Below are 18502 nucleotides of genomic sequence, written 5' to 3' on the forward strand. Positions count from 1 at the left end.
TATGTATGTATGTATATATAAAATCTCTAAACCATAAGAACTGCAAAATGGACAAATGAGAAGGGAAGGATGTCGATAATGCTTTTAGACAAATTTTTTAGGAAAATATATGGAAAAGAAAATTTATTCTTTGTCGTTTTTCTGCTCTAGACATTAGAGTTACTACACTTTGGTAAATTAATGTGAACTTAGCTTATTTTTAATTTTTAACATTTTCAATTTATTTTTCAAGATAAGGTTCTGATCACCTTTTTTCCTTTATTTATTTATTTATTTTTCTCCCAGTTTTTCCTCTTGTTTTTTGTTCTTAAAATATGGGCCCCAGGACAAGTGGTTGGACTTCATATGCCGTTGTTCTGGTACCTGTTACCTGTCCTGGGCTTGTCTGCCACACTGGTGTCAAATAGGGAGAGTTATTTCATGCCCCCGTGCTGTCCCAGCACTTGGCATCTAGACACTGATGAATGAGATCTCCCTCTGGATTCTTTTGTGTAAAAGAAGAGCCCTACTTCTCACCTTCCCCATCTCCTCTGATTGGTCAGAATGGGCAGCATTAGCTGCTGTAACAAACAACCCCCAAATCTCAGGAGTTCCCGTCGTGGCGCAGTGGTTAACGAATCCGACTAGGAACCATGAAGTTGCGGGTTCGGTCCCTGCGCTTGCTCAGTGGGTTAACGATCCAGCGTTGCCATGAGCTGTGATGTAGGTTGCAGACGCGGCTTGGATCCCGAGTTGCTGTGGCTCTGGCGTAGGCCGGTGGCTACAGCTCCGATTCAACCCCTAGCCTGGGAACCTCCATATGCTGTGGGAGCGGCCCAAGAAATAGCAACAACAACAACAACAACAAAGACAAAAAAGACAAAAAAAAAAAAATAATAACCCCCAAATCTCAGCAGCTGCATGGCTGTTGGCCAGCAAACTCTTCTTCACACAGTCACTCAGAGCTCAGGCTGCTTTCACCTGTGGCTCCTCCCTCCGTTAGGTCCATCAGCCACTGGATGGAGAAGAGATGCAAGGGAACTTCCACGGGGCAGGCTAGAAGGATCCCATCCACCTTCCAGTGCCTGGAACTCAATCCGGATATATTTTTTGACACCCAAATTTTACTTCTGCTTGACCAGAATTATCCATTAGGAAACCCAGTGTGGGAGGGGACAGTGTTTGAGATGACAGTCTGACCTTGGCTCTGTCACTAGTCATCAGAGTGACCATGTGCAAGCCTTTTTGATTCTATCAGATCTCAGGGATTTTCTATCTGATCTCTAGGATTCCTTTTTGTTCAGACATCTCATAAAATACTGTTTTGCCATTCAACAAGTGCCTGATACTCTTAATTTCTTCATCAGGAAGCTAAAGCAGTATCTGGAGTATAGCACCTTTCAAATATAATGTTTTTAATTCTTTAAATATTACCAGACTGGCTCTAGGCCAATTAACCAATTGATGTGTGTAAGCTAGTTTGTCCCACATCAATTATTTCATAAATTGATGCCTTTTATTCCCAGGCTAAATTTTCAAAGCACATTCACATGCATGATCAGTTTGACCCAGACAACAGCCCTGTCCAGTGAGATGGTGCTGTTGTCCCCTTTTCTTAAGGAGGAAACAGATGTCCAGAGGGTGAAGTGATTCACTCAAGATCCCAGGACAGGAAGATGGCAGTCAGACCCAAGACGTCAGTCTTCAGACCACCACACCTTTACTGGAGTGGATCACTGACTTGGTGACTAAGACATTTTTTGACACAAGAATGTGGCCAGTCATGTTGCAAAGCCCTGCGTGGCTTGCCAGCAGCTCCTCTGCCTCCTACGCCTACATGGTAACCTGTCCTGCACCGTGGTCTCCCACCACAGCAGCGGCTGGGTGCAGAGGGGCCTGGTCTCAGAGGTGGGCTCTGTTTCTGTCCAGATCTCAAAGAGCAAATGCATGGTCCAAGCGACCATATGGCTGATCAAATCACACGCCGCACAGTGATTGTGACCATGAGTGGGCGGGCCCTGTGGCAGCTCTTCTGGATCTGCACCTCAGCAAGGCAGCTGCCTCTTCCAGTGTCCCCCTGTCCCACACAGGAGCTCCCCCCATCCCAGCCCCCCACTTCTTGAAGAGGGTCCACTGCTGCTGCCACCACTGCTCTGCCTGGTTAAGAGCCCCTACCATCAGCTTGTCTGACTCACAGACATGGGAGAAGGGAGACTTGTCCCTGGAGGCGTATTTTACCCTAAAAAGCTGGCCATCCCTCTGCTAATTTTTAGAAACCTTGTCAGTCAGTGATCACGTCGATGCTGCCTGGCGAAAGCTTTCCAGCCTCTTTGACATTAAAATACTTGCAACTGACTCTTATAAATGCATCATCCCTCACCCTGACTTTTCATGTGTAAGGGGAGGGATGGATGGTTTGTAGTCCCCAAGTGTTCCACCCCGAAGACCAAGACCAGCAGGCCAGCCTTTACGGGTTCTTCTGCCCATGCCAGGCTGTTAACCCCCGTGGTTCATTTGAGAGGCTCTTCATAATCCACATGTGTCTGCAAGTCCCCTTCACAGAAATTATGCATATGCATCGCCGTGACCCTTCCCCGGGGCAGTCACACCCTGGTGCATTGGAGGATTTCACTGGGCAGTGTTTCATTGGAGATATTTTTTAATATCCAAATAACATTTCATAAGATGAAATTTTTCCGTCGTTTTAACTTAGTCGAAAGGCTTATTTTGGGATAAGGGCCTCATTTAATCTTCTCAGCTTGAAGTATTCCACAGCTACTGTTTACAGCGAAAAGTAATTTGCAAATTCTATACAAAATGCCAAGTAAAGTAGGATTATTGGAATGTGTTAAAGCCCACTAATCTTCCTATTATGGGATGGCATAGATGAAGACATGAAAAGTTTAAACATTTTTAAAAGATACTTACTGCAATTGAGAAATATTCTGAGGTTTCTTTAGACCTTATAAGAAATGTTGCCTCAGGCCTGAAAGTGAAGGTGTTAAAATTTACAGATTCCTTTCCTCTGGCTCTCATGTTTTTATTCACTCTTCCTCTGTCTGGGTATCATTTGCTCGGGGGAGATTCACAGATAGTTTTGCTCCTCTGACGCAGAGGGATGTTAGCAAGTTTGGATGACTTCCATTAAACAGACTAACAGACTGGGACAAAGGCCAGGGTGGCAGCTCTCCAGGCTGTTTCCAAGGGCATCATTGCACCCTTCTCCCAGGCCCTACGATGCAATGCAAAAGGAGACATGTTACTCCACAGGCCACCCAGCACCTGAGCTGTGTGATGCTAAACTTTCTCGGTCTGCAGGACCATGCTCCTCAAAAACAAATCAATGCATTTTATTCCCAAACACCTAGGAATTGAGCATCTCCTAGATTACATGACCTCGGCACCGCATGCTTCACAGCCTGTGTACCAGGGGTAAGGGGAGGAATTTGTACCTAAGCAACCTGTCAAAGGACAGTCATTACTGCATTTGTGGAGAATATAATACAGCAGGATCACAGGACTCGATCCAGTGCTCTATTCACGAAGCCCATTTCCCTTTTTGGCTCTGAAATTCAACAATGTAGTCTTGAAGGCACATTTCACACTGACCTATTTTGACCCTATCAAATGCTAAGCCTGCTATGGGTCACTGCAGGTGGGGGGAAATGCCATTATTCAGGGCACTTCTGTTGTCTTCCTCACTTGACATCTTCTAGGGGCTCAGAAATAAACCAGGAAGGGTAGAAGTTCAATACATTTGCAAAAGACCCAAATAGTACAAAGTTAGCCAATTAGCCCAAATCAGCAATCAGGGCAAGATGTAACCTAATTAAATTCAACAGTCTACAAAAGGATGTGTTCAAACAATTTTCCTTCATTATAAATTCTCTAATATAGACACGTTCAATTTAACACAGGGTACCTCAGAGGGGCACTTCTTTTCTGGGATCTTCAGAGTTACTCAAAGCTTCTTAAACTCCTATTTTTAAAGTTGTTTAGGGAAATACACCACAGCCTGGATGTTAAGACAGTGGCCGTGTTATTGCACTGTAGAGTATGTATCGCTGGTATCACAAGACTGCACAAAACCACTTCCAAACTTTGGGCTTGTGTTCTGCTCTTTTTTTTTAATGATCAGTCGGATCGTTCGTGGCCAGACCCCTGAAAGTCTTCTGCTCCACAATGTCACCTTCTGCAGAGACCACTTTGCTGAGTGGCAGACAGCTGCCCGGTGTCCCGTGCCTCAATTTTCTGGCAAGGAACCTTCGGTAAGAATGAGCCTAGGAGCTTTTAAAAATAGCTGTCGCCACTGTTAAAACAGCTGGAGCTTTTATGTGCTTGAAAAAAGAACAGCCCGTGTCACTGCCAGACAAAGCCAACTCTTTATTAAGTGTGCTAATGGAGAAATGGAGTTATGGATAATTTTGAGAGAGGTTTCCTGCCAAAAGCACTCTATTCGTTTTGAAATGTGTTCTGCTCCTTACGTTTAAATGTGGATGTCTGTGAGCGTGGGAATTCAGAGCCCCACAAGCACAGTCATGTCTCTGGAGGAGTCAGAAAGCCGGTTGGCTCCCCCACCCTCCACCTCTGCACCCTCAGCTGCCTGCTGCCCCTCCCTGTGCGTCTGCCCCTCCCTGTGCGTCTGCCCTCTCCATTCTGAGAATGGACAACATCATCCCTTATCCATGACCTGATAAGAATTGTGCCCTCTTCACAAGCTTCCTTCTTTCCATGACTCTTCAGATGGAAAAAAAAATCTGAGTTTACATGCATTTCCTTCCTTCTCTAATTAAGCTTCTATAACTGAAATCATGACAATATGAGCCAAAAATAGACTTAATTAGAGTAGATGATAATGTCCACAAGATCTCAAAAGTAAGATTTCCCCGGTATGCTGTAAGCACTACAGTTGGTAGCGTAGATTAACAGAAATAATAATCCTGTTTGGTCTCCTCGTGTGTCTTAGAGCAATGCAAACCTGGGGACAGCTGGGTAATGCATGAAAGAAAGCAAATGAAGCCAGCAGATCAAAACAAGGAGGAAGCAAGTGCCAAAAAATAGGGATCACAAGAACATGGGAAAATAGTATAAATTAGATGGTGAGGGGTCAGGATATTAAGTCATCCACATATGAAGAGCATAGGAACTTTTTTGAAAATCCTCAACTATATTAGATGAAGGACTGGATTTTAAGGGTGGAAACTGCGAGAAGGAATGTTTAAAACCGAGAGCACTGGAATAGACGTGCCCATTAGACTGTGGTTCTTTTAATAGCCAGTATAGATTGTCTCTGTCTTAAACTCAACTATCGGTGGGCACTACCCAGCCTGCATACTAATGAGGAGCATGAATGCCTCGCAAAAATTCTCAGCTACAGTGTCTCCATAAAAAAATCAATGCGCTCCCACACCTCATGCCTACAGACTAGAGCCCGCTCCCCGCAGCCTGGGCTGACATTAATTATTAGAAAGGGGCACCGTACCCACCTCTCTGTTCACTCTCCCCTGCTACACCTCCTTGCACACCCAAACTCATGTTGTCACTCTTTCCCATTATTTGTAATGGACCCTGATGCAAAGCATGTGCGGGCTGTGCACTTACCGCTTGGCTGAGCTGTAACAAGATGCTCTCTGATGTCTCAGAGACACGAACTCCAAAAGGCATCCCAAGGACAAGGAAGCCTTGTTCCCGTGCTTCACTGCACCACCCCTACCCTAGACTCAATCTCTTCCTCTTTGCCTTTCTCTGGACTTGGTGCATTTTCATGGTGGAATATTTTCCCAATGGAATATTTATCGCTTCACCCTCAGTGGTGCCCCGCTCCCATGTTAGGGCTGAGGATGCTTTGTTACATCACTTCATATAAACCCAACTGATCAAAGGCCTGATTAGACTCTGCAGTCCCCTGCTCCCCACCTTGTCCCCCTCCCCCTTTCTACCAGAACTCACAGATGCATGTAAGACTCCAGACTCTAGAATTCCCCACACAGTCCATCACAAAAGATGCCTGGTCTTCCTTAGCCAAAGAAGCACCTTTTTGCATTTCACTATAATCTGAACAAATGATGATAAGACTGACACTTTTTTAGTTACTAGGGAATGATGTCAGCCTATAGGAAGAAGCTTTAACTGAGGTAAACTCAGCACGCTTTTTTGCCAAGTGGCCATTATGTTCTTGGTGTCTCACTAGAGGCAGGATTCAGTGATGTGGTTCCTGCCCCTGGAAATCTTATTGTCTAGAAAAAGAGGCCTTTCATAAACACACACATAAAATAAAATCAAAGTCAGCATGTTCTTATTTTCTGGTAGGAATGAAAAGCCAGGAGTGAAAGTAGAGGAAACAGGTTTCATTACTGCAGCTTTTAAATCAACATGGTTTTATTTCTGCCCTAAAATACTCACTATACCATGACTTTTTTGAATATTTTTGGAGAAGGAAAAATAATGCTAAGATTCCACCAAGTATTTAGCATTAATCACATTTAGGTACTAAATAGCTCTTCCTCTTTATTTAATTGATGGAGGTATTGAGGCCCAAGGAGGTTTCATTTCTTTCCTATGGTTACAAAAGGCATTCCTAGCAAAATCACGTCAAGGGGCCAGAGCTCCTAACGCTGTGGCCATGAACTTTCACCCCTGTACTCTTCAACATTTGTTCTGAATCTCTGGCCTCCTCACCTCCACATTTTGTCAGCTCTCTGCTGCTCTCTGCACATACACACTCCGGACATAATATTTCTCTCTGCAAGTAAAGCTGAAGCCTTTAAGAGCTTGGAGAGATCCCAAATAATAACTGCCTTCAGCTCTCCCATTTTACAAAACAGAACATTTAAGCATTAAAAAAAGAAGAAAAAAAAAAAGATTTTGCTGAAGGCATAAGGTGAAGGAGATAACCCCAGGACTAGAACCCAGGTCTTCTGAGACCCACCAAGGCTCTGCCTGACCATGCGCCCCTCCTGCTCTGGGCTGTGTTTCCTTCTTGTTTTCACTCTTGCCTATCCTGGTCATCACTTCTAGGGTGTATATCCTTGAATATCCTCTCCGGCCATCCTCTCCCTCTCCCCAACTTCCAGGAGCTCCAGGAGCACCACGGTGTAACCTAAACTGGGCCTTCTGCTCCTGGGGCCATTAGAGACTGGAGAGAGACCGAACCGAGGATGAACAGCTCACATGCTCCTTCCTAACTAGCTATACAGAGAAGGATAATCCATTCCACTTTGCCAACATGGAAAAAGCAGAGACCATGTCTGATTTGACAGCACCAAAATGAAGTGTGTGATGTCTCAAACTTTCTATGGGCGTGGAAGATTATTCGTAAAAATACATAGAGACTACATGTGTTTTTGCAAATCTCTCTCTAGGCTTGTATGGAAAGAATTGCGTTCTTGCTGTCATTTCTGTAAATATCCAAACCACTTCTCAAAATACTTTCTGGTTCCTTTGAGCATAAGAGACCTAAAGAGTCACCCCTTTGGTCCAGCCCCATCCTTCACGTGTACCCCTTCCTGTCCTTTCCCTTATTCTGATGATCACCCCCACCTCACCCACAGCGCAAGTGGACAAAAGGTTTTATTCTCTCCGTTATTCTGAACACGTTGCTGAACCCCACTGAGGCAGAAAGGAATAAGTGGGTCAAATTGCTTTGTGGTGCCTATATAAATCGAACCTTTATCAGGCTAGCAAGAGGCTCCTGGGAAAAAGCACAGAAGGTTGATGTAGGTGGGAAAAGGTGCCATACAAACAGACCCAGAAATAAACAACAGAGATTTAGGAGAAACGAGAAAGATAACAAAGGCTAAAAAATAAAACAATGCTGAAGGGCTTGTGACCTATCAACAGAAAAGATGGAGTAGGACAGTGGGTAGGGGAGTGATGAGTGGGGAGATGGTGAGTCATTCGGTGTTGGTGAGGGCTTAGTGAACGCCTGAGTGCAAGAGAAGGCGATGCCCTCCCTGCTGGGAGACAGTGTTCTAAGAGCAGGTGCCAGGAACTTAGAACTCCAAGGAGGGAATTTCAGGAAATTAGGAGAAGGCACGGGCTCTAGTCTCGGATGCTGTCTCCCTAAGCAACTCACCTACTCCCAGAACGTTACACTTTTCCGTCTTTAAAAAAAACTAGACTGGATTTCCAAGAACCCTTATCATCCTAAAATTCAATGAATTAATGAGTCGCTAATGTTTTGTAAAACAAGTGTCAGTTCCAACATCAGCACTGGGCAGACAGAAGTGTGAGCACCTGGGGAAAGCACAGGCTGGGTGGTCCAGGCTGTCTGGGTTCACATCTTCACTGTGCACCTTACTTACTGCCTTAGTGATTGGACCATCTGTTCCATCTTGCTGAGCCTTAGTTTCCTTTTCTATAAACTAAAGAGAATGCGATAGGCCCCAGGAGGTTGTTTGATAGCAAACCTCGCATAAAACTTCAAAAATTTTAGGTTCTCATTCCTTCCCTTTTAGAGGAAGCAGGCACTTTATGTTGTAACCCAACCTTGGGACAAGAGTAGTCTGCTGGTAAACTGATCCTTGCTACTGCAGAGTGCACTCATAAAGGCTTAACACGGAATGGAAACATTCCCTGTCGCAATTCTCCAGACAAGCGTCTAGGCTTTTGTTCAGAACCTGTAAACCTACATTTAAAGTGCTGAGAAATTAACTTTATGTTTTACTCCAGATGACATTGGCTGTACCCACATGTGCGGGTGTGTGTTTCTGTGTGGATGTGGATGTGGGTGTGTGAGTTGCTTTAGGCAGACCCCCCCACCAAGTTCTGATGTGTCGTTGGCCCCCCAAATTACCATTTAGAATGTCTTTATTGAATTGCTCGTGTCCTATGTTGACTCGGTAACGTAGTTTGTAGGTAAGTCTTTGACTTTGGCCGAGTTTGGGAGCATTTATGACCCTATCATATGTAACATAAACATCAATCTGCTTTCTTATTTCTTTGTAAATTCAATTATTTCTAATTACATAAAGGCATCATTGATCAAGTAAGCACAAAAACCAATACAGAAGAGTTTAATCTCTTAAATAAGCTTGCAGACATCAAGGAATAATTGAATGTTATGGTATTTAATACAAGGAGACATCTTTGTTGTTGATATAACTGGCCCATAGTTAAAGGAGAATGTCTAAGCCCCATCGTGTTATATATTGATTGGTTCAAATTGAAAATATTTGGATTCAATTTTCATTTCCTTTTCCTCTCCCTCTGCTGTTCTCTGCAGGCTTGGAAATGGGTTTTAGGCCCTGTGGTCTTGTATGCATGTGAAAGAATAATTAGGTTCTGGCGATTTCAACAAGAAGTTGTCATTACCAAGGTACGCGTATAGGTTTATGTCTGAATAAAAACCTGAGTGGAGATGAAAATTTTTTATTAGCCCAAGTTTTTAATTTGCCATTTTTATTGTAGAACTGTCTGTAATTTAGTGGCTCATCTTCTGTTCTAATAATTGCTTGTATCCTGTGCATCTTTTAGTGAGACTAATTTTACCAAAGACAGAGTCAGGGCTCCATCCTGGTACAAGACTTGCGCTAAAGGTTATGGTACAGCACTGGAGTCATCTGTATTTTCCCTTTATTTCAGTTTCTCTCCAGGGAGAAAAAGGCAGGCAGGCCGAGAAGGCTTCACACTGATCATAGCAACTCGGAGTATGGTTATCACCTCCTCCACCACAGGGAGACACAGGTGTCTCTCTCTCTCTCTCTCTCTCTCTCTCTCACACACACACACACACACAAACACACACACACACACGTAATGTACGTGGGTTTCCGAGTACACACACTCACGCTTGGAACCACTAAGCAGAAGACGGGGGAGCAGGCGCCCTCAGGTTCAGAGGAAGAAAGGTGTCCGCCCTAGTGAAGAGAGTGTGCTAGGATGTCCAGGGGCCTCTGCCCCGGGCCCACCTGGCGGGCGTGTTTTCCAGGGCTCGCCTCCCTCCCCCAGCTCTCCAGTGTCGACCTGGCGCTAGAGGATGACATGAGCAAACTGATCATGAATACATGCCCAGGAGATTGAAAAGTTAGCCACACTTCCTGCCCCCACACTCCCGTTTTGTAAATGTCTTTGAAGAAATTCTCTGTTAACCAAACCCGTACAGCTTTGCTAATACAACATTAACAGGACCCTCTATCTCTTTCACTGCGTTCATGAAAGTGGATGCCTAGGAATTGCTTCATATTTCTACTTTAAGCTGTTTCTGTGTTGCTGTTTTTAAGTTAAGCACCAAAGAATATCAAGCTATATCAAGAGCCAGACAGTAAAACTTCTGGAAATCTACTAGAGCTCTTACTAGGGAGACCATTTAACAGCAGAATCAGAACGAATATCAGTAGGGAGAGGAAAAACAGAACTAATGGTGAAGATGCTGTGAAATTCTCTTCTGAATGGGAAAATCCTGTCGTAGGAGTGAGACACTAGGTTTCGTTCCATTGTGCCTCCTGCCACAAAAGAAAACATGGGGCCAGGAGACAAGAGGGAAGTCTCAGAAGGGAAATCAGTGCTTTGCCTCTGATTAGCAGCAAGTTATAGAGCTCCTTAAAAAGCAATAGCCTTTGCATGATGCTTTCTTAAATCTAACACTCAGAGCCTAGGTAGCAGATTAGATGAGACTAGACTAAAACCAAACAAAACAAGCAAAACATTTCAGAGTGAGTTTGAAGATTGTTTCATACTTAGAAGAAATAGCGGGGGGCACATCCTAAGGGATTAAGAAAAGATGCACATCATTGAAAATGGTAACAAATGGACCTCTACATTTTAAAACATGAAGTTAATTCTGTGACTGTTTTAATAACTTGAAGTGTAATTAAGGGCTAGATGTGAAATACCAGCTTATTTTCTCTTGGGCCTGAAATTAACTCTGCTGCAGAAAGCATGGCCACTTGAGACAGAAAATCACATGCCAGACACCACTTTGCCCCTGGATACAGCTACCCAAATTTCAGACCTATCACTCTGAAGGACATCAAGGTCATTTTGCTGGAGTTGCCAACCCAGCCATAAAAGTGATGGCAGAGATCCTTGGAAAGTCATCGTGAACGGTCCCTGTCATTACACCTCAAAAAAGCGGATGTAAAAATCTGAAAACCTTTGATGGAATGAAGCCCATTTCCTTCTTATTTAACCTGAGTGAAAAAAACCAACAACTCTGTTGCTCTCATTCAGGTGGTAAGCCATCCGTCTAGAGTCCTAGAACTTCAGATGAAGAAGCGCAACTTTAAAATGGCGCCAGGCCAGTATGTCCTGATCCAGTGCCCATCCGTATCCTGGCTGGAGTGGCACCCCTTCACCCTCACCTCTGCTCCCCAGGAGGACTTCTTCAGTGTGCACATCCGGGTAGCAGGAGACTGGACAGAAGCTTTATATAAAGCCTTTGGGGCAGAGGGACAGGCCCTGAGGGAGCCCTGGAGCCTGCCAAGGTGGGAGCCCATCTCTTTTTTATGTATAGGTTAGAATATTATAAAAAGTAAGGTCTTCTGGTGCATCAACATGCGAACACCTTCAGCAATATCGTTATTCTAGATGGTAAATAAATTTGAATCCACTTCGAAAATTTGAGAATCTCTATTTAAATAGTATAATTCTGGAGTTCCCATTGTGGCTCAGTGAGTTAAGGACCCAACTTGTCTCTGTGAGGATCGCTGGCCTCACTCAGTGGGTCAGGTATCCGGCATTGCTGCCAGCTGCAGTGTGGGGCTTGGATCCAGTGTCGCCATGGCTGTGGTGTAGGCTGGCAGCTGCATCTCTGATTCAGCCTCTAGCCTGGAACTTCCATATGCCACAGGTGCAGCTATTTTAAAAAAAAAAAAAAAAGAAAGAAAAAGCACAACTTTTAGAAATATATATATATATATATATATATATATATATATATTTCTGTAGATTTCCAGTAGAAGCAAGAACATTTCTTTACAAAACAAATGACGCGTGTCCAACAAACGCAGGTGATGATCTGGGGAGAGGGAAGATCTGGCTTTCCCAGCTCCACAACATCCCTCGGCGGATTATAAGCAGCTTGTGATGAGCAAGGCAGCCCTGTAAACTGTTTGCTACCCTAGTCTGAAGTTTCTCCATTATATTTTAAAGTTTATAAAGTTTAATCTTCAGAAGAAGGATGCTTTACAGTCCAAATTAACCTGGCAGGCCCCGCACATTGGAGAAAGAGCTCGGCAATTAAACTGAAGCTCAGAAAATGACAAAATTACCTAAGAATCAAGAAAGTCAGCATTCAGCCAATACCACGTGTGTATGCAAAAGGTATTAATCAGCTTCCACTGTGTGTCAAAACCTTGCCTGTGTTCTCCAGGCCTTCAGGAGGTCTGATGGCTCAGCACTGGCCTGCAAGCAGTTGAATTAAGTTTGCTACAAGGAAGACGTGCAAAGGGTAGATCTGAGAAGGTTGGAGGAGCACTGGCATCACCTGTGGTTGCCTGTGGTTGTCGTAACAAAGTGCCATGAACTGGGTGCTGCAGCAGAGCGAGACCAAACAGCAGAATTGTGTGCTCTCACACTTGTGGAGACTGCTGGTCTGAAATCTAGGTACCAGCAGGGCTCTGATCCTCCTTCCCTGGCTCCTCCTAGCTCCTCCTGGTTTGCCAGCCATACTTGGCATTCCTTACCTGCAGATACAGCATTTGAATCTCTGCCTCTGTCAGCACGGTGTTCTTCCCACTTGTGTGTGTGTGTCTCTCTGTTGCTGTGGTCCCTTCTTCTTCTTCTTTTTTTTTTTTTTTGGTCTTTTTGCCTTTTTTAGGGCTGCACCCACGGCATATGGAGGTTCCCAGGCTAGGCGTCTAATGGGAGCTGTAGCCGTTGGCCTACACTGCAGCTCACTCCAATGCCAGATCCTTAACCCACTGAGCAAGGCCAAGGATCGAACCCGCAACCTCATGGTTCCTGGTCAGATTCGTTAACCACTGAGCCACGACGGGAACTCCAGTTCCTTCTTCTAAAGACTCCGATCCTACTGGTTAAGGGTCCACTTTCCTCTTGAATCACCTCATCTTAACTTGACTAATTACTTCTGCAGCAGCAATCCTATTTCCAACCAGGGCTCAGATTTCAGCATATCAACTAGGGGGCACAATTCAGTCCCTAACAGCATCCTCTGCAGAAAAGCGTGGGCACAGGACAGAAACCCCAGTGTAAATCACCACACCTTGGCTCCTTTCGGTAAACAGTGACTTAAGGACGATCCCCATTCTTACTGCAGGATAGCCCAATAAGCACTCAAAGCCTGTGTAGAAGGCCCCAGAAAAACAGGGACACACACAAAAAAAATTGAGAAAAACATAGTGAAAGAACTGGATATTTGAAAAGAAGCATCAAGAGCTACCCTCTTCTGCCATCCTTGGAGGGTGTCAGGAGCTGCCAGACAGTGGTCACGGCAGTAGGACGTGTGAGTGGATGAGAAGAGGCACAGCCTTCATTTCAAACATTGGTACTAAAGAGTAGTGATAACAAACGAAGTGCAAACATCACCTGCTCTTTCACACACACACAGACACAGTGGTCCCAGCCCTCCCTCAGCATTGCCAGTATGGGTACCTTCATACAATTGGCAAGCCTCGTTTCTGCTCTGAGTGTGATAGACATCAACCAAGCCTCCTCTGCACAACCAGCCAGCCTTTAAGCCAGTCCCCCAGCAAGAGCTCAGGACGTGTTTCTCCGTAGCACCCTGCTTTCTGTCTCCAGAATGCGTTTCATGATTTGGCTCCTCTGCTCCACCTCCCACTTCCTCCTTGCACCCAGCCGTTCTTCCAGCTCTTGCTTCTCTCCCTCCCCGAGTACACTGTCCTCAGTGCCTTTGCCACTGCTGTTCCCTCTCCCTGCACACTCTTCCCAGGTCTCTGCTCTCATATCTTCTAGTGAGGCCTTCCCTTCCCATCACGCGTGGTCGCTGTGCCCCAAGCCTTTCTTTCTTCCTCTCCACCTGACACACTACATATCTGCCAGTTCATTTGTTTACCGTTCATCTCCCCACAGAAGAATGGAAGTTTCCTGAGAAAAGAAACTTTATATCTTTGATTCATTCTGTTGACCCCAGGGCCCAGTATAGGCCCTCTTAGCTGGCAGTCAATAAATATTTACTGAATGAATAAAAAGGAGTCACTGTACGCAGTGCAGCTTCCATTCATTTGTTAAATCATTTGACCTCTGCCTCTAGGTATGTGTAAGTATGTGTGTTAGCACTAAACCACCCAGAAACCTAGAATTTGTTTAAATCTTCAACATACGAAGAATCGAACTTTATTGAATTTCCTTCGATGATTTTACCTCTCAGGGATGTTTTAATTTTGGATTAAGTCAGACATGGTAGGGAGAACATCGTAATTTTTCACTGCTTTGGACCCAGAAAGGATTTCATCCAGCCCCAGGAATCCACAAGGGAAGGTGACTGAGGAGCCCAGGAGCAGAAGCAAAGCTCCCAAGATCAGAGAAATTCTTCCTCTGAGTGCAGGAAAAAGGGAGACTGTGAGGTCTTTTAAAAGTCCTCACATTAACAGACATGCATTACTGTATGTAAAGTAGAAAAACAAGGACCTACTGTACACAGGGAACTGTAGTCAGTATCTTGTAACAACCTATAATAGAAAAGAATCTGAAAAAGAATGTATGTATATATAAACAATCACTTTGCTATATACCTACGTACAATGTAAATCAACTCTACTTCAATATAAATAAATAAATACATACATACATAAATAAATAAAGACTTAGCCTTTTGAAGTAAAGTGGAGGAATTTCTCAGAGTCAGTACTAGAGTTTTCAGTGATTTAATCTACCCCCCAGAGCCGGGACGCCAACATCCAACAACCTGGGTTCAAAGCCCAATTTTGTGCGAGGTCTTGGAGGATGTATGTGACATCTGCCTCAGTTTCCTCATCTGTAAGATAAAGATGATAATAATAGCCTGTGAGGTTTTGTTTAGGATTACATATGACAGTTCATATGCAGTTTGTTTAGCACCGTGCATAGTATAAATAAAAGGTTATCTACTGCTGCTATTAGCAAGATAAGAAAGGTCACCTACCACGGAGAGGACAATGCAAGTGACGATTAGACAGGGAGGACAGACAGTGTGGGTGAGTAGAGGTTGTGGGTCCAGAGAGTCGAGACTGGGGGTTGATGAGGAGGGTGGGTGGTGCCACTGGCTAGAAGCAGCAAGGAAGGGTGATGTGGGTGCTGGAAAGGGGGCTTGTTTCTAAGCTGCGTTGTTAGAAACTGTATCTGAATCAGACAGGCCAAGCGAACTTGATAAACAGGAATTTGTGCAAAGGAAGCCAATTCAGCAGTGTGAAAAATGGAGATATTTGGGTCCAAAAAGAGAACAATAGGTATCATGATACCCAGATCAATTCTTTAAGGGTGTGAGAGGCCAAATAAGAGAAAAGATCTGGTTTGTATTTCTCAGGAGGACAAAAGGCACAAGAGGTCCGAAGACAGATTTCGGTGAGACAGGAGAATAAACTGTCCAGTCCTTAGACCTGCCCCTCGATGGAATAGGGGCCCTGCAGGTTCACATGGGGAGGTGATCAGGGGAAGGAAAGATCCCTCTACTAGCCTGGAGGTTCGACTCAGTATTCCCTCTGCCGTTCCAGTAGAGTCTCAATTCTAATTATGCAGAAAGTTGTTTGTTACGCATTTCTGTGGATCATGTGGCACAATTCTTCTTTGGGTTTAATTGTTATCTTTTAAAATCAGTGTCAAATAAATCCCAAATACAACTAATTATAAAAAACAATTAACAGTAAGACATTTTAATCGTGGACGGTTCCTTTTTTTTGGCTCCCAGTTCCCCTTATCTAATTATTTATAAAAGAATCTACTCTAGGCTGAGATACTAACCCTTTCTGATTAATGACCTTTTATTTTTATTCTTCTATTTCCATATATCAATATGTAATAAAGCCTTATTAATTAAGATTAACTTAAGGAGAGTTCATTTGAATTATTAGGAGATCTGGCGTATGGAATATTTTAAAGTAAACCCAATTGAACTTTCATGAACACATAGTAAGCCCACATGGGCCAACCTCAGTGCCTTCAACAGATACCCCTTGGGGAATGGTTATGAATAACTTAGAAGCTTTTTAATTAGCATATCTTTGTTCATATGTAAATGTGTGCTTTTGGAAGAGTAGAGGTTATTTAATACATTCTGCTGACTGAAATATTTTAAACATTCCCTTTACAATTTATTCAACAAATTGTTATTGAACAACTCCATGCCATGTCAGGTGCTGGGCTGGTGGGGGGGGGTGGTTAGGGCAAAGACAGACATGACCCCCCCCTCCACAGAACTTAAGAGTCTAGTGGCCAAGATAGACACCAGTCAGATTATGCACACATACTTATACACACGCACACCCCTCAAACAGCTGTAAAACTACAACTGCGATGAGAACTACAGAGTTACGTGGGGTTATAAATGATCTAAGGGGGGATTTAATCTCATCTCTCGTCTAAGAAATCCATGAAGATGTCCCCAAGGAAATGGGGACTGAGATAAGACGTCATGGAGGGTAACTATGAACCAAATAAGGGGAGAGAAGAGAACGTGGACAGAGTATTCCCAGTGATTAATTGGATTATTACGTGTAAGGGCCCGTGGCTGAAGGGGGTTCTGTGCCCTTTAAGAAATGAAAGAAAAGCCAGTGTGGAGAAGTGATCACACGAGATGGAGCAGAATCCAGGGGTCGGTCCATTGAGGACCAGGTTAAAGACGATGGCACTTATCCCGTGAATATGCATTTTCCTCATAAAGAAACATTTTCTAAGCAGAGAGAAAACATCCGTGCTGCCCCTGGCCTAATTATTACAGATTTTGAGTTCGCATAATCTGAAATAATGAGTTTTAGGAAATCCACATAAGCAATAAATTATTCCAAAATTATGTTTATTCCAAATGAATGGCGTCCATTAGGCTAAAATTATATAAACATACTAAGAGGTGGGACGGAATAAATAAAAATGAGAGAATTATATTAGCAAAAGGACAGACAGATAACCCTTCTCAATGACCTTGGTGCCTCTGCTGTTTCCCTCTGATGGCAACTGGAAAAAAAGAACAAAAGGAAAAGAGAAAGCACCCCTGCCAGTCTTCCTGATGCTTGAGGGTGGAACAAGCTCCTAAGAACTGTAAAAAGAGCTGTGCCACCAGGCAGGGCGACATAGCCCGATGCCACACGTCCAAATAGGGCGCTCTTGAGCACGGCGCCAACCTCCCCGCACGCATTCACCAGCACGTCCTACACAGAACACTGGTTTGGGATGGTTTTGTTTTCAAGAGCGGGGTGTTTTCTGAATGCCAAAAAGCGCCTTTTGTGATTGCAGGCTGGCGGTGGACGGGCCGTTCGGGGCTGCCCTGACGGATGTGTTTCACTATCCAGTGACCATGTGCATTGCTGCGGGCATAGGGGTCACGCCCTTTGCCGCTCTGCTGAAATCTATCTGGTACAGATGTTGTGAGTCACAAACCCAGCTGAAGCTGAGCAAGGTATGGAAAAAAATCATCAGTTCACCCTTCCATGAAGTAAAAAGTTCAATGTCCTTCTATCTATCATCCGCCGATTCCTGGGGAGGGTTTTAATTAACTAGGAGGGATAAACTCAAGGATCCTTAACTATACTTATGTTCTTAAAAATCTCCATTCAGTGCTACATTTATGAGAAGGGTTATGTCTAATCTTGTTAAAGATGACAAGACATAAATTTTATTGCTTCATTGCCATTACAGGACATGTAGTTGCTCATATCAGTGAAATATGGACAGGCTGCAAATGGCTATGTGACTGGGCTGTGGTGAGTGGTATTAACAGGCAGCCTTAGATTCCTTAGCTCGATGCCATGGTTGCAAGTGTACAATTCGATATTTTCAGCTCATGGTCTTAATTGAGAAGCAAAAAGGCCACAGTTGTGGTTCCTTTGTCTCCTTGCTTGGTGTGGCCATCCAGCCCTAGGCCCCCCTTTTGTCATTCCTTGTACGTTGTCTGACTAGCCACCTCCATGGTTCTCTTCGTGCCTCAGTCCATCCCATAGCTGAGCCATCTTAGGATCAGCAGCAGACACTGGCGTGACAGGAGAAAAGGAACCACGCTAACACTGAATGGGGTCAGCTCAGGAGGCCCCAGGATGTCAGGCAAACCTAGTTCTAGGCATGGTTCTGCCACTTCTCTGATTGACACGCTAGCTGCGGTTTCCTCATCTGTCAGAGGGAGACACGTGATTGCATCAGCATGTCTCCATGTGTGTTCTACAGAACGGTAGTCAGAGGGTAGGGTCCGCTAAAAAGAATTCTTAGTCAACTCACCAGAAAAGCCACGACAGATCCCCTGTAGGAGATCGCCGCCTTCTATGAACCTATCCCGTAATTTCTGCAGAAAAGAACCTCCTTCCATTTTGATTCACCTGCTCTTCTCAAGCGTATCTACCCACCACACTTTCTTCACCTACCATTCTCTTGGAAACAGCGCTCTGAGAGGCCTCGGGGCCAGGCCAGACGGAACCATCTCTAC

The 18502-nt window shown here is 44.3% G+C and overlaps 1 protein-coding gene across 1 annotated transcript in view; it reads left to right on the plus strand.

Moving 5' to 3' along the window:
* NOX3 (NADPH oxidase 3) overlaps positions 1-18502 on the plus strand; it is a 54938-nt gene that overhangs the window by 13935 nt on the left and 22501 nt on the right. Inside the window, exons 7-10 of the mRNA XM_047769314.1 lie at positions 4118-4247; positions 9203-9295; positions 11149-11402; positions 17323-17485. Coding sequence (XP_047625270.1) covers positions 4118-4247; positions 9203-9295; positions 11149-11402; positions 17323-17485 — 640 coding nt within the window. The remainder of the gene's footprint in view (positions 1-4117; positions 4248-9202; positions 9296-11148; positions 11403-17322; positions 17486-18502) is intronic.

Source organism: Phacochoerus africanus, chromosome 2, assembly GCF_016906955.1.
Source record: "Phacochoerus africanus isolate WHEZ1 chromosome 2, ROS_Pafr_v1, whole genome shotgun sequence".
Classification (NCBI taxonomy): domain Eukaryota; kingdom Metazoa; phylum Chordata; class Mammalia; order Artiodactyla; family Suidae; genus Phacochoerus; species Phacochoerus africanus.